Source organism: Epinephelus fuscoguttatus, linkage group LG4 (assembly GCF_011397635.1).
Source record: "Epinephelus fuscoguttatus linkage group LG4, E.fuscoguttatus.final_Chr_v1".
Taxonomy (NCBI): domain Eukaryota; kingdom Metazoa; phylum Chordata; class Actinopteri; order Perciformes; family Serranidae; genus Epinephelus; species Epinephelus fuscoguttatus.
In genome coordinates, this window is record NC_064755.1 from 36,914,696 (window position 1) to 36,926,784 (window position 12,089).

Here is a 12,089-nt window from a genome sequence, read left to right on the forward strand (position 1 = left end):
TGTTTTATGAAAGAAGAAACTCTTTAACAAGATTCTTTATCCCCACGGATAAAAAAAAAAACGCCAGAGAGACTGACAAGCTCTTATGTTCTTACTTCAGCCCATGAGTATAAGGGAAACATCACGGAAATGATTCAGACTGGCTGCTCCGGCTACTGGAGACACAACATGCATTCCCATGATTCCCGGGCCCAGACACACCGTCCGCTGTTAAGGATGGTGCACAGAGTCTTCATGTTCTGAGACTGATGAGACAATCCAAGCCTGGAGCTGTAATAACAGCAAAAGAACCCAACGCAAACAGACAAGGATAAACGTAGTTCAGCCCAGCGTGAAGGGAGACATCCGTTCTGCTGTCCTTGAACCCCCAGGACAAGACAAGACTGCACCAGAGTGGATGGGGGAGGCAGAAATCAGACACTTAGCAGGCAGCGCTCCCATGGGAGGAGGCTGGTTAGCTGGTCAACAGAAGCCCAAGGCATCAGAAATTTCTCTGGTTGTGGTTCTGATGGGAAGATTAGCGGAGACTGACACAGGGGTAATGAAGAAAACTTCATTATACTGCAAAGCCAGATCAACCGGCCAGCAGGAAATTTTTAGGAAGGGGGCTCCAGTTTGCACCACTCACTGCACGGGCCATCGGAAATGAAAGAGAGGAGGTCTGGACAGGGACTGTGATGTTAACGCAATAAAGATAACTCTCCTCACTATCACCACATGGATCAGATGAGCTTAATAGCTGCCGGAGACCCACAGCCAGTTGGCAATTATGTGCTTTCGCAATGGAAACTGTAATAAGCAACTCACATTATTGTGGGTCACTTGGAAACTGAGGCAGCGCTAAAGATGCTGAAGCAAGGAGCTTCTGGACGAGTGTGTAAAAGTGGCGCTTGGAACGTCTGACAGGGGAAGTTTAAGAGAGACACAGACACAACATGCAGGCAGTGCAAACAGTTAAGCTTTATTGCCAAAACTTAAAACATTTGATAGGAAAGGAAACTTACAGTTCATTTACGAATGACTTGAATGAACTGATGAATTGATGAGAAAAAGAAATGAATTATTCAGTTTATTAATCAAATAATTAAAAGAAATACATATCAAAAATATTAAAACAATAGCTGCTAGTCTATAAGGCAGAGTGTATTTTTGGGGCATATCCGCTAAAAGAAACATCCCCAATGTTTTTTTAGTGACATTAGGGGCAGTAAAAGAGCAGCTGTGGAGGATCTCAGTGTTTGTGTGGGGACATAAGGTGACAGAGAATCTATTATACAAGATGGGAAGATGTCATTAAGAGTCTTAAAAACCAACACAAGGATTTTAAAATCAATTCTAAAAAGATGCTAGGAGCTAGTGAAGGTCATGTAGAACAGGAGTTATATGGTCTCTCCTTTTAGTTTTTGTTAAAACCCTGGCAGCAGCAATCTGGATGGTCTGTAGTTTTGCAGACCAGCCGGTGTATAGGGCATTACAACAATCAAGATGACTGGATACAAAAGCATGAATGAGCTTTATGCTCAGTGTGAGATAATCTGCGTTAATTTTGTTCATATACGTGCACTTTGTCAGGAAGCTGGTGGATACGGATGAAACGGAGCAGCACCAGTGGAGATCGTTGGGGCAGTTTAGCATATTTCAAGAGAAACACAGCACGACTAGACATTTTAAAGATGGCAGAATGGAATTCATCCATCCATTTTCATCCGCTTATCTAGGGCTGGGTGGTGGGGGCAGCAGGCCAAGCAAAGCACCCCAGACGTCCCTCTCCCCAGCAATACTTTCCAGCTCCTCCCGGGGGACCCGAGGCATTTCCAGGCCAGATGAGATATGTAATCCCTAGAGCGTGTTCTGGGTCTGCCCCGGGGCCTCCTACCAGTGGGACATGCCCGGAACACCTCCAACAGGAGGCGCCCAGGAGGCATCCTGATCAGATGCCTGAACCGCCTCAACTGACCCCTTTCGATGTGAAGGAGCAGTGGCTCTACTCCGAGCTCCCTCCGGATGTCCAAGCTCCTCACCCTATCTCTAAGGCTGAGCCCAAACACTACACAGAGGAAACTAATTTCAGCTTCATTTATCCGCGATCTCATTCTTTCGGTCACTACCCAGAGCTCATGACCATAGGAGAGGGTTGGGATGTACACGGACCACCTTCTGGCTCAGCTCCTTCTTCACCACACTGGTCCAGCGCAGCGCCCACATCACTGCAGAAGCCGCACCAAACCGCTGATCCATCTCACGCTCAATTCTACCCTCACTTGTGAACAAGACCCCGAGATACTTGAGCTCCCTCTCTTAAGGCTTTATTGTAATTAGTGATGCATTAATATGTTCATCACTTTAATGTTGCAGCTGGTAAAACTGGAGCTCATTTCAACTTCCTTACATACTGCCCAGTAGCTTAATCCATAATATTATGACATCATTTATTAGTTGATTTATGTTTTGTATTAATAGTGTGAATAGTAAACAGTAAAAAAGTAACTCTGTTGTCAGATAAATGAAGCAGAGTAAAAGGAATACAGTGGTATGAAATGGAAATATTCAAGTGACGTATGTTCTTAAAAAATGCACTTAGGTACAGTACTTGAGTAAACGGTTAGTTATTAATGAGAAGTTCAAATAGTCAAGACTCTCTTCACTCATATGTGTTCTGTTTATTGTTAATTTACTTGGATGTTTGACCTTTACGGTGCAGAATATCTGTATGTGCGCACGAGTTAAGCATAAATTTGTGGCACTACAGCTACTTAAGTCAATCATAGAGTTCAGTGCAACTTACACAACTGTGTGTGGAAATCTCTAGCACACAAACACTGAAAATGGACTTTTTAGTGAACATTTTAAACTAAAAATATTTGGGAGAAGGGGCTACTAGCAAAAATGGTGATAAAGAGTGATAAGTATTTATGTTTTAAAACATGTAGGGATCCTAAATGTGCTTTATGGTGGGTGATAAAGAGTTGGTGTATCCAAATTACAATTACAAAGAAATATTTTCTCACTTTCTTCCAGTGGGATCAAGTCCACAAATAAATTCTGGCGAAATCTGCCCAGCTCTAGACGATATCCACTCTGACATTTCTGCCAGATGTGAGCTTGATATACAGACAAAAAGAATGGAAGTGAACCTCAACATTTCAAAGGCAGGACCACAGGCATGCATACACATACAACACAAACAAACACACGAAACAGCTCGATTTAAACATTATTAATAATCCAAAGCAGCGTCTTGCAGCTTGAACGCTCCACTCACTTTGACACTTGAACTTAAATAGGAAACACTGACCCTGAATAAATAAGCCTGGTGATTCTTTGAGCAGAGCACTTCAGATAAACAATTTTAAACAGTTCATCATTGCACAAGGCCTTCCTCTGCAGAGGTGAAGCAAACAACATTCCAGTGTGTTGGTCAATGCATTCCTATCGAAGTATATGCAACATCATAACTCAAGAGCCACGTTGAGATTTTCAGTTGAGATTAAAGGGATAGTGCACCCAAAAATGCACAGAGCACAGAGAAGCAGTCAGAGCTACAGGCTACAGTGAGGCTAAAGTTCAAATGACGTTTTTCAAAACAACATTTTATGTCGGGGCTTCAGCACACTTGGATCACTACGGATGAGCATGTTGGAGATATTTTGTGGTTTCAATTTTGTGTTCTTGGACGTTAGTCTGGGGCGGCGTCAGCCATTAGGTGTGCTAGCCGCTCCCCCCGCCAATCTCCACAAGGGATGTGAGGACTCTAAAACTTCACCACAGCCTTCCTCGGCATATGGGTGAGCAGATAATGACTGAATTTTCATTTTTGGGTGCATTATCCCTTTAAGCAAACATTATGACTGGGAAATGAAATATGTTCTTTTCGTAATAATTCACTCTGCACTTTGACTGTTAAGCATCTACTCATATACCAGGTCAAATATTATAAGATGCTTATTTTAACTGTTTCTTCAAGTTGCTCCCTTTGAATTTTTCAGCTGTGTTTTGTGTGACTTTTTAATGCAAACAAAACTGGCTCCTACACACGTGGCCCAGATGTAAGTGGGAAGATCTGTGGTGATGTGGAAGTTGTGTGCACCATGGGGAAGGGCTTGGCTGTACACTGTAAAAAATACTTATGCATCATAATAAGCTTAAAAAATGACCCAAAGCAAGACCCAAAATAAGTAAATAAAGGAACTAGAAATCATTTCATCTCCTCTATTCCGATTTAATAAGGCTCTAATGTCAGTGCAATTCCACGAAAATGCATCTTCAAACTAATTAATCTCCACTGGAAACATGACAATGAAATTATAGTATCTAATCAAAAATATTACTTATTTATGTCATGCTATGCAGGATTCGCGTGCCTTGCTTGAGGACAAACGTGTTTTAGGACCTCTCGCAACACCAAATAACTTTTAAATGTGTTTTATTTTTTGCAGTGTATCCTCTTTACGCACACTCCGTCTGAAATTTGATTCGAGTTTAAAAAGCCCCGGCAGGAGCCACAAGTCAGAGAGCAGCGGGTTTCTCTCCGTGAGCATCAGGTAGCTCCATATACGGGTTGGAGAGGCACCTCACAGCCGCTCTGGCACTGTATCTGCTAGGGCGCACAGAGGGGCAGTGCCATGCACACTCCTGACTATGCGCTGCTCCTGAGCGGAGGGAACCAGTCTCTGGTTTTCAGTCCCTCTACTGACCTAACGATGGAGACGCCTGGAAACAACACCGTCCACCCGAACGGATCCGATCCGTTTGCGCGAAACGAGGAGGTGGCCCAGATCGAGATAATGGTCCTGAGCATCACCTTCGTGGTTGCTGTGATTGGGAATGTGAGCGTCCTGCTGGCAATGTACAACACAAAGAAGAAGATGTCGCGGATGCACCTTTTCATCAAACACCTCAGCCTGGCTGACCTGGTGGTCGCCTTCTTCCAGGTGCTGCCGCAGCTCTGCTGGAAGATCACCTACCGCTTCTACGGTTCAGACTTTCTCTGCCGGGTCGTCAAGCACCTCCAGGTGATGGGGATGTTCGCGTCCACTTACATGATGGTGATGATGACCGTGGACCGTTACATTGCCATCTGCCACCCTCTGAAAACCCTCCAGCAGCCCACCCAGCGCTCCTACATCATGATCATCTCCACGTGGATGTGCAGCCTGGTGTTCAGCACCCCGCAGTACTTCATCTTCTCCCTGAGCGAGATCAAGAACGGCTCGAAAGTAAACGACTGCTGGGCGCACTTTATCGAGCCGTGGGGCGCCAAGGCGTACATCACCTGGATAACTGTGGGCATCTTCCTCGTGCCCGTGGTCATTCTCGTGATGTGCTACGGGTTCATCTGCCACAGCATATGGAATAATATCAAATACAAGAAAAGGAAATCGACGGCTGGTGCTGCGAACAAGAACGGGCTGATTGGGAAGCATTCAGTCAGCAGCATTACAACGATATCCAGAGCCAAACTGAGGACTGTAAAAATGACTTTTGTGATAGTTTTGGCGTACATCGTGTGCTGGGCGCCGTTTTTCACAGTGCAGATGTGGTCTGTGTGGGATAAAAACTTCCAGTGGGTTGGTGAGTGCTGGATAAATAACACTAGACATGTATTAATTACTACTGAATTTAAATCTTTTACAGCTTTAAGAATGATGTGATGCACTGACAAAAACATAACAGCCCCGAGAAAACACTACATCACTTGCCACTAAATGAAAAACTGATGCGCAAACTAAAATCCAAGTGCGCGCAGCCTTTACGCACGGGTTTATTTGGCATACAAAACCAAAAATATGCGTAAATAGCGCAAAAAGATTAACCTTACACAACCCCAAAATGTTTAAAATGATCTATTGTTTGCAAGCTACTTAATTTAGATGTCATTACTGAGTGCATCAGTGTTAGCCTTTAGGATTTAAAATTTCACTGCAGAAAAGGTCTGGTTAAAATTAATTTTTATTAGGGAAGAAAGTAAGATATAAGCCAGAATCTCAGCCTCCTCATATGTGAGTTCCTTGAAACACTAACACCCTTCACCTCATATCAAGTTTAATCTTATTTTCTGTACAATATTTGATCCAGAAACAATAATATTTTAATTTGTGAGTTTTACTTCAGGTTCTTTTGCTGAATTAACTTTTCTGGGATGAAGTCAACATGTGCAGCAGGCAGATTAGCTCACTAATATCAAGAAAATTTGACACTTAATCCAAAGATATCCGATCTGCAACAGAAACTCAAACTTGTGCACTCGATAGATTTCCTCTTCTTTAAGGTAAAAATCAAGTTTTATATTTCAACACCAGCTGAATTGACTTAGACAGGCATCTCTGCAGCCGAGCCTGGACCAGATGTTTTGTGGATTAATCACCCCTTTCCTCTCTCTGCTCTCCAGATTCTGAGAACACAGCAGTGACTCTGTCTGCGCTTCTTGCCAGTCTCAACAGCTGCTGTAACCCGTGGATATACATGATCTTCAGCGGCCACCTCCTCCAGGATTTTGTGCACTGCTTCTCCTGTTGCTACAAAGTGAACACTGACTTCAAGAAGGAGGACTCAGACAGCAGTCTCCGCAGAACAACGCTGCTGACTAAGATGACCAATCGGAGCCCTACGGGCAGCTCTAGCAACTGGAGAGAGCTGGACAATTCTCCTAAGACTTCTATTCAGGCGGAGTAAACACGCAGCCAGGCAACTCTGTTTACTAGGGTGGGGATGAACACAAGTGGCATCGAGGTACACTTAAAGTCTCTGCTTATCTTAACTCTGGGCAGGACTGAAATGTCCCTCAAACTTAAGAAACCCTTAAGCAAATTAAGTTTGCTGCATAGAAATCAAAAAGAAATGAAGAAATAAGTTGTTGGCAGCAAGGACACAATATATAGACACATTTTCTGTGTCTTCTTGCTGGATTCTGTGTGCAAAAGTTTTCTTTTATCACATAACCTCAGCAAAAATATTAGAAGAACATTGGAAAAGGAAGTGAAATTCCAAAGTTTTACTTCTAATTTATTATGTTTTTATATCTCCACAATTGTTTATACAAGCACTAGATGCTAACAATTATGTCTGTGCATCATTTTGTTGAATTTATAGTTGTAATATTTGAAGTGTTTCAACAGCCCCGAGTTCTGTAGTCAAAAGCCCAAAAAGAAAACCCTTCTCCAGGAATACTGATGCTTTTACTGGTGGTTATGTTCCCCTGCTGTGCTGCCGAACACCCTTTCCTGTTGGAGTGTTTACAAAGACAAAACTGACATTGCAGCCAGGAGGTGTGCGGTGGTGAAAACGACTCTCCAGACCGCACGTCTCTAAGTAACCGAGGCAGTCGCCTCATCCTTTGTGTTTGGCTTTCCATTTTGTTGTTTTTCTCAGAACCACATTTTAGTGGCTTGCATAAAAAAAAAAAATAAACTCTGCTTCAGCCAATCACAAAAAAGAAAAAATAACGGGTGTGGGGTTTAAGCGACAACTATTAATCAGGCTGTTGCGTGCATCCAGTTATTTCATGTTGCAGCAGTGTGGGTCTCTGAAGAATGGCTTTCATTTCTGCTCAGCAGTAGAAGATGGGATCCATTTGAAAATAGCTGGATATGCACCTACGCACACACACACACACACACACACACACACACACGGACATACACATACACACAGAGTCCAGGGCCGGTGGGTGTTTTGATGAAGTGAGATCGACCACAGTTGGAGGAGTCTACCAACAGACCCACACACCCCTCCCATGGCTTTCACCAAATGTTGGGCAGAAGCTTGCACATTCCACACACTCTGCGTCAACACACTTCCTGATTTTTTTCCAACATCCTGCACCACTGGGGGTCTGTTTTTGGCTTCATTTGCACTCCAGACAAAAACAATCTCCTGCACATTAATGCGATGCGCAGCATTGTAATTGTTGTCAGACCACCGTGAGAACATGTATGTTACGCTGTATCAAGACATTTCTATCTGACTGTACAGTATGTTTGTACATAAAAAGCATTAAATATCTGTATATATAGGAATAATATATGTAAATCTGTTCCATGTGAGTTCTATTTGTCTGTAATGGCTTGTGCATATTGAAAAGAAATTAAATATACTATAAATATATGCTGAAAAATACATACTGATGCACTGAATGCTACACTGGCTTTGTGTCCTGTTTTCACAACCGTGGCAGGGATGCTTTGTTGATGCTTTACACAGTTGCTACACGACCATAGAAACGTCTGGTGTTATTTTTGCGGAAAATTGAGCAATTGTGAATTGAAATCTGTGGCCAATCTAAGCACGCATAACCTGCCAAAATCTGGGGTTATGCAACGTTACATGACCTTTCAACCGAAAGTAGTGTGAACAAGAAGTCCTGTTAATGAGAGGCTTTTAGTCAACGCAAGGCTGCAGGCACGGAGCCGGAGAAGCAAATCCCACCGACCCCTCAGAAAAAAAAATGAATAGCCTGTTTCCATCTTTATAACATTATTTATCAGAAGCAAGAGCATCTATTGTTTATTTGTTAGTGTCCCCATTAGCTGTTAAACACATTACAAATACAGCCCACACGAATCAACACATCTGATTCCTATACTAAATAAATACTATATGCAATAAATGACAGCTGCTACTTTCTACACATGCAGGGCAACATAAATGAATGACACTCAGACTTATCGTGGGCTACCTGACAAATATAACACAATAAAGGCTTAAAGATGAATATGCCTGTGTGCCCTATTATTAAAGATTCAAGACTCTTATTTGCCATTACCTCAGGTACAAGTGTAAAAGGCCATTGGCATTCTTGTACAGATTGTTGGTCACTAGGCATGGATGCATTACTGAAAGGGCCTACCGGGCACAGGCCCAGCAGCCCAGAATGTCAGAGGCCCCCTGGCCTTCATCTGCAAAATATCACTCAAATAACTAACACATACTGACCAGGAAGAGTCTCAAAATGACCACAAGAAGATGCAACGGAACTGCAAAGAGGCACAAAACCACAAATGACGCATAACGCCTACAAAGAGATGCAAAACAACAACACAAAAAGAGGCAACACCACAACATTTGTGTGTCTTGCTGTTAGGTAGGAGAGGTGGTGGGGCCTTTTGGATATCTGGGCTCATTGTCTCATGTCGCTGGGTAAATGTGTGGCTAATTAACTGCAGATTGAGAAGCGCTCACAGTAGATAACGTAACTCTAGAACCAGCAGTAACAATTACAATGGCAATATGTTACTGTTTCTTAATTTATATTTTTGAATCGATATTTTGGGGGGTGGGTTGGCCGTTACTGCCTTACTTCAATGAGCTGGCCACACACTATTGATATCCACATACATAAAACAATAATTTCATAGCTTGTATAGCTGTAACACAGATTTAAATGCAACACTTTTGTTTTCGCTCACAGTTTTCACAGGTTTAAGTTTTGGTCACAAATTTGTCAAAATCCATGTTTGTGAGCATTCCACCTTTTCCAGGATAATCCATCCACCCGACAGGTGCAGCATATCAGTATGCTGATTTAACAGCGTCATTATCACACATGTGCCCCTTGGGATGGTCACAATAAAAGGCAACTCCAAAATGTGCAGTTTGATCACACAGCACAGTGCCACAGATGACGTTTTGAGGGAGTGTGCCATTGGTATGCTGACTGCAGGAATGTCCACCTAAGCTGTTGCCTGTGAACTGAATGTTCATTTCACAACCATAAGACGTCTCTGTCGTCATCTCTGTGAATCTGGCTGTACATCCAGCTGGCCACACAACCGCACAAGTCAGTTACAGTGACGAACTGCTGTCAGGTCAGACTCGGATGAGGACGATGAGCATGCAGACGAGCTTCCCTGAGATGGTTTTGTGCAGATATTGTGGCTGGTCTCAGATGATTTTGGAGGTGAAGACACTGGATGTAGACGCCATGAACTGGTGTGGTTACATGTGGTCTGCAGTTGTAAGGCCAGTTGGATGTACTACCAAATTCACAGGAACGACATTGGCGGCAGCTTATGGTGGTGAAATGTACATTCAGTTCACAGGCAACAGCTCTGGTGGACATTCCTGTAGTCAGCACGCCAATGGCACGCTCCCTAAAAACTGCTGTGGCATCGTGTTGTGTGCAACTGCACATTTTAGATTGAACTCTTATTGTGGCCTCCCGAGGCACAACTGTGTAGTAATGATGCTGTTTAATCTTGCTATGCCACACCTGTCAGGCGGATGGATTATCTTGGAAAAGGAGACTAACACAGATTTGAGATGAAAATTTGAGAGAAATATATCTGTTGAGTACATAAAAAGTTGCAGCTCCTTACGTTAAACCTGCGGAAAAATGGGAGCAAAAACAAAAGTGTTGCATTTAACTTTTTTGTTCAATATAAATGTTCCTGTGACTTTAAAATCAAATCAGAGAAAGACAGATATCTCAAAAACAAGGGCAGATAAAACCAAACCTGCACTGCTGCATACTGCTTTAATGAGAAAATATTATTTTTTGTAATGTGGGTGATCTGATGTCTATTAGACTCCATCAGGAGTGAAACATCATTTCATTTGATTATATGATAATACTATTGTCTAATTTAGTTATCTCATTTTCCTGTTTGTTATCCATTATCCTGCGTAATAATATGTGTCACACTCCATGAAATCATAATTGTGTAATGTAATAATGGCGAACAGCTTCATCCAGCAACTCCTAGAGTCTGCACTGGATCATGAAATCATTTGAACAACATTTTTAATATTATGCCACATTATTCTAGTAAAACACATTGTTGTGAAGAGCTTGTGTTATCAACCAGCTTCTTTATAGTAACTAAACGCTCCCATCCACCTTGATCCCCTATGGTTTAGTCCGTCTCTGAACTCATAACATGAGGGTCTGCAGCCATGTCGCAGGGGAGGGGGAAAGTCCTACAGGAAATCATGTGAGCCCTCCAAATGGGGTAGCAAAAGTTAAGGCCTGCTATAAAGATAGAGGCGGTCGTTGTAAGTAATAAAAAGGAGAATAAAACAAGCATCAGGCAATCCCAGCTGGTATCAACTGGGACTACGCAGCTACGATTTCTACTTAAGGAGGTGGAGGGAGTACTTCTGTAGCTCTGATGGACATATCTCAAATTCCCAGTCCAGCACTCACTCTGCCTCTCATTAGACATGCCAATCATCATCAGCATGCCTTTGAAAGGCTGGCCATGCTAACATGATCGGACTAAGGTCATCAGTCAAGGTCTAGACTGAGCAAATACTTCAGCGGGCAGTGATTGAGTTTCTCCAGAGAGCTTGAAAAACTAAGGCTGCAAATTAGAGAGCCAGAAAACAGACGAATCTTATTAGCAAGGGTCATAAAAGGAATAGCATTGCAATAGAAGAGACGCTCTGTACCAGCGCTGACTTTTCTGCTCATGAAAATAAACACATGCCTTCAATGCAATTCATTTCTGTGTCTAAAATGTATCAACTATGTGACAAACTGTGATGGATGGGCTTCATCCTTGCTTTCTTTTGCACTTGGATATGTTTTCTTTTTGTGAGGACAAAAAAATCATTAAAAAAAATCTATATAGTGTCCGGTTCGTACAGCATGTACTGGGCTGCCAGTGAGATGAATGCAGGAGGAAAGATGAATGGGTCCATCTGGGGCTTGTGAAGAGCAACCAAGACGTTCACATCCTATATGACCTTTGTGCATTTTATCAATACCTCAGGAAACGTATATCACCTCACAGCTGGATGCCTCTGCCAGACAGCAAGCCACAGTTCTCACTCATGTCTGTTCAGACTCATATAGTATATGGAATGAAGACTTTGGAGGAAATGTGTTTCTTTTTGGCAAAATATAGACGTACAATTCTAGTAATGATTTCCAGTGAGAAACATGCTGTCTTCAGAGCTTCATCACATGACACAATGACAATCACCTAAAGCTCAAGATCAGCATAATCAGTGAGCTTCTGGTGGACTACCAAAGGAACAGGACAGAACACAAAGTTGTAGCCATGACAGGAGACAATGCTTCAAATATGGATGTTGCTGCAAAGACGGTACATATTCTTAAACGTGGATGTTTCACACAAATCAGTTCCAAG

The 12,089-nt window shown here is 42.6% G+C and overlaps 1 protein-coding gene across 1 annotated transcript; it reads left to right on the plus strand.

Annotated features, from left to right (window-relative positions):
* The first annotated feature begins 4,508 nt into the window (after positions 1-4,508).
* On the plus strand, positions 4,509-8,137 carry avpr1aa (arginine vasopressin receptor 1Aa). The gene is made up of 2 exons (XM_049573924.1): positions 4,509-5,571; positions 6,389-8,137. Exons 1-2 carry the CDS (start codon positions 4,623-4,625, stop codon positions 6,670-6,672), a joined length of 1,233 nt encoding a protein of 410 aa, XP_049429881.1. The 5' UTR covers positions 4,509-4,622; the 3' UTR covers positions 6,673-8,137.
* The last annotated feature ends 3,952 nt before the right edge of the window (positions 8,138-12,089 follow it).

What these genes read in the sequence shown, in the direction of transcription:
- avpr1aa (XM_049573924.1), top strand. Translation starts at nt 4,623, where the DNA reads ATGCACACTCCTGACTATGCGCTGCTCCTGAGCGGAGGGAACCAGTCT. An exon ending in TAAAAACTTCCAGTGGGTTG is followed by an intron (nt 5,572 to 6,388) that starts GTGAGTGCTGGA and finishes TCTGCTCTCCAG; the next exon opens with ATTCTGAGAACACAGCAGTG.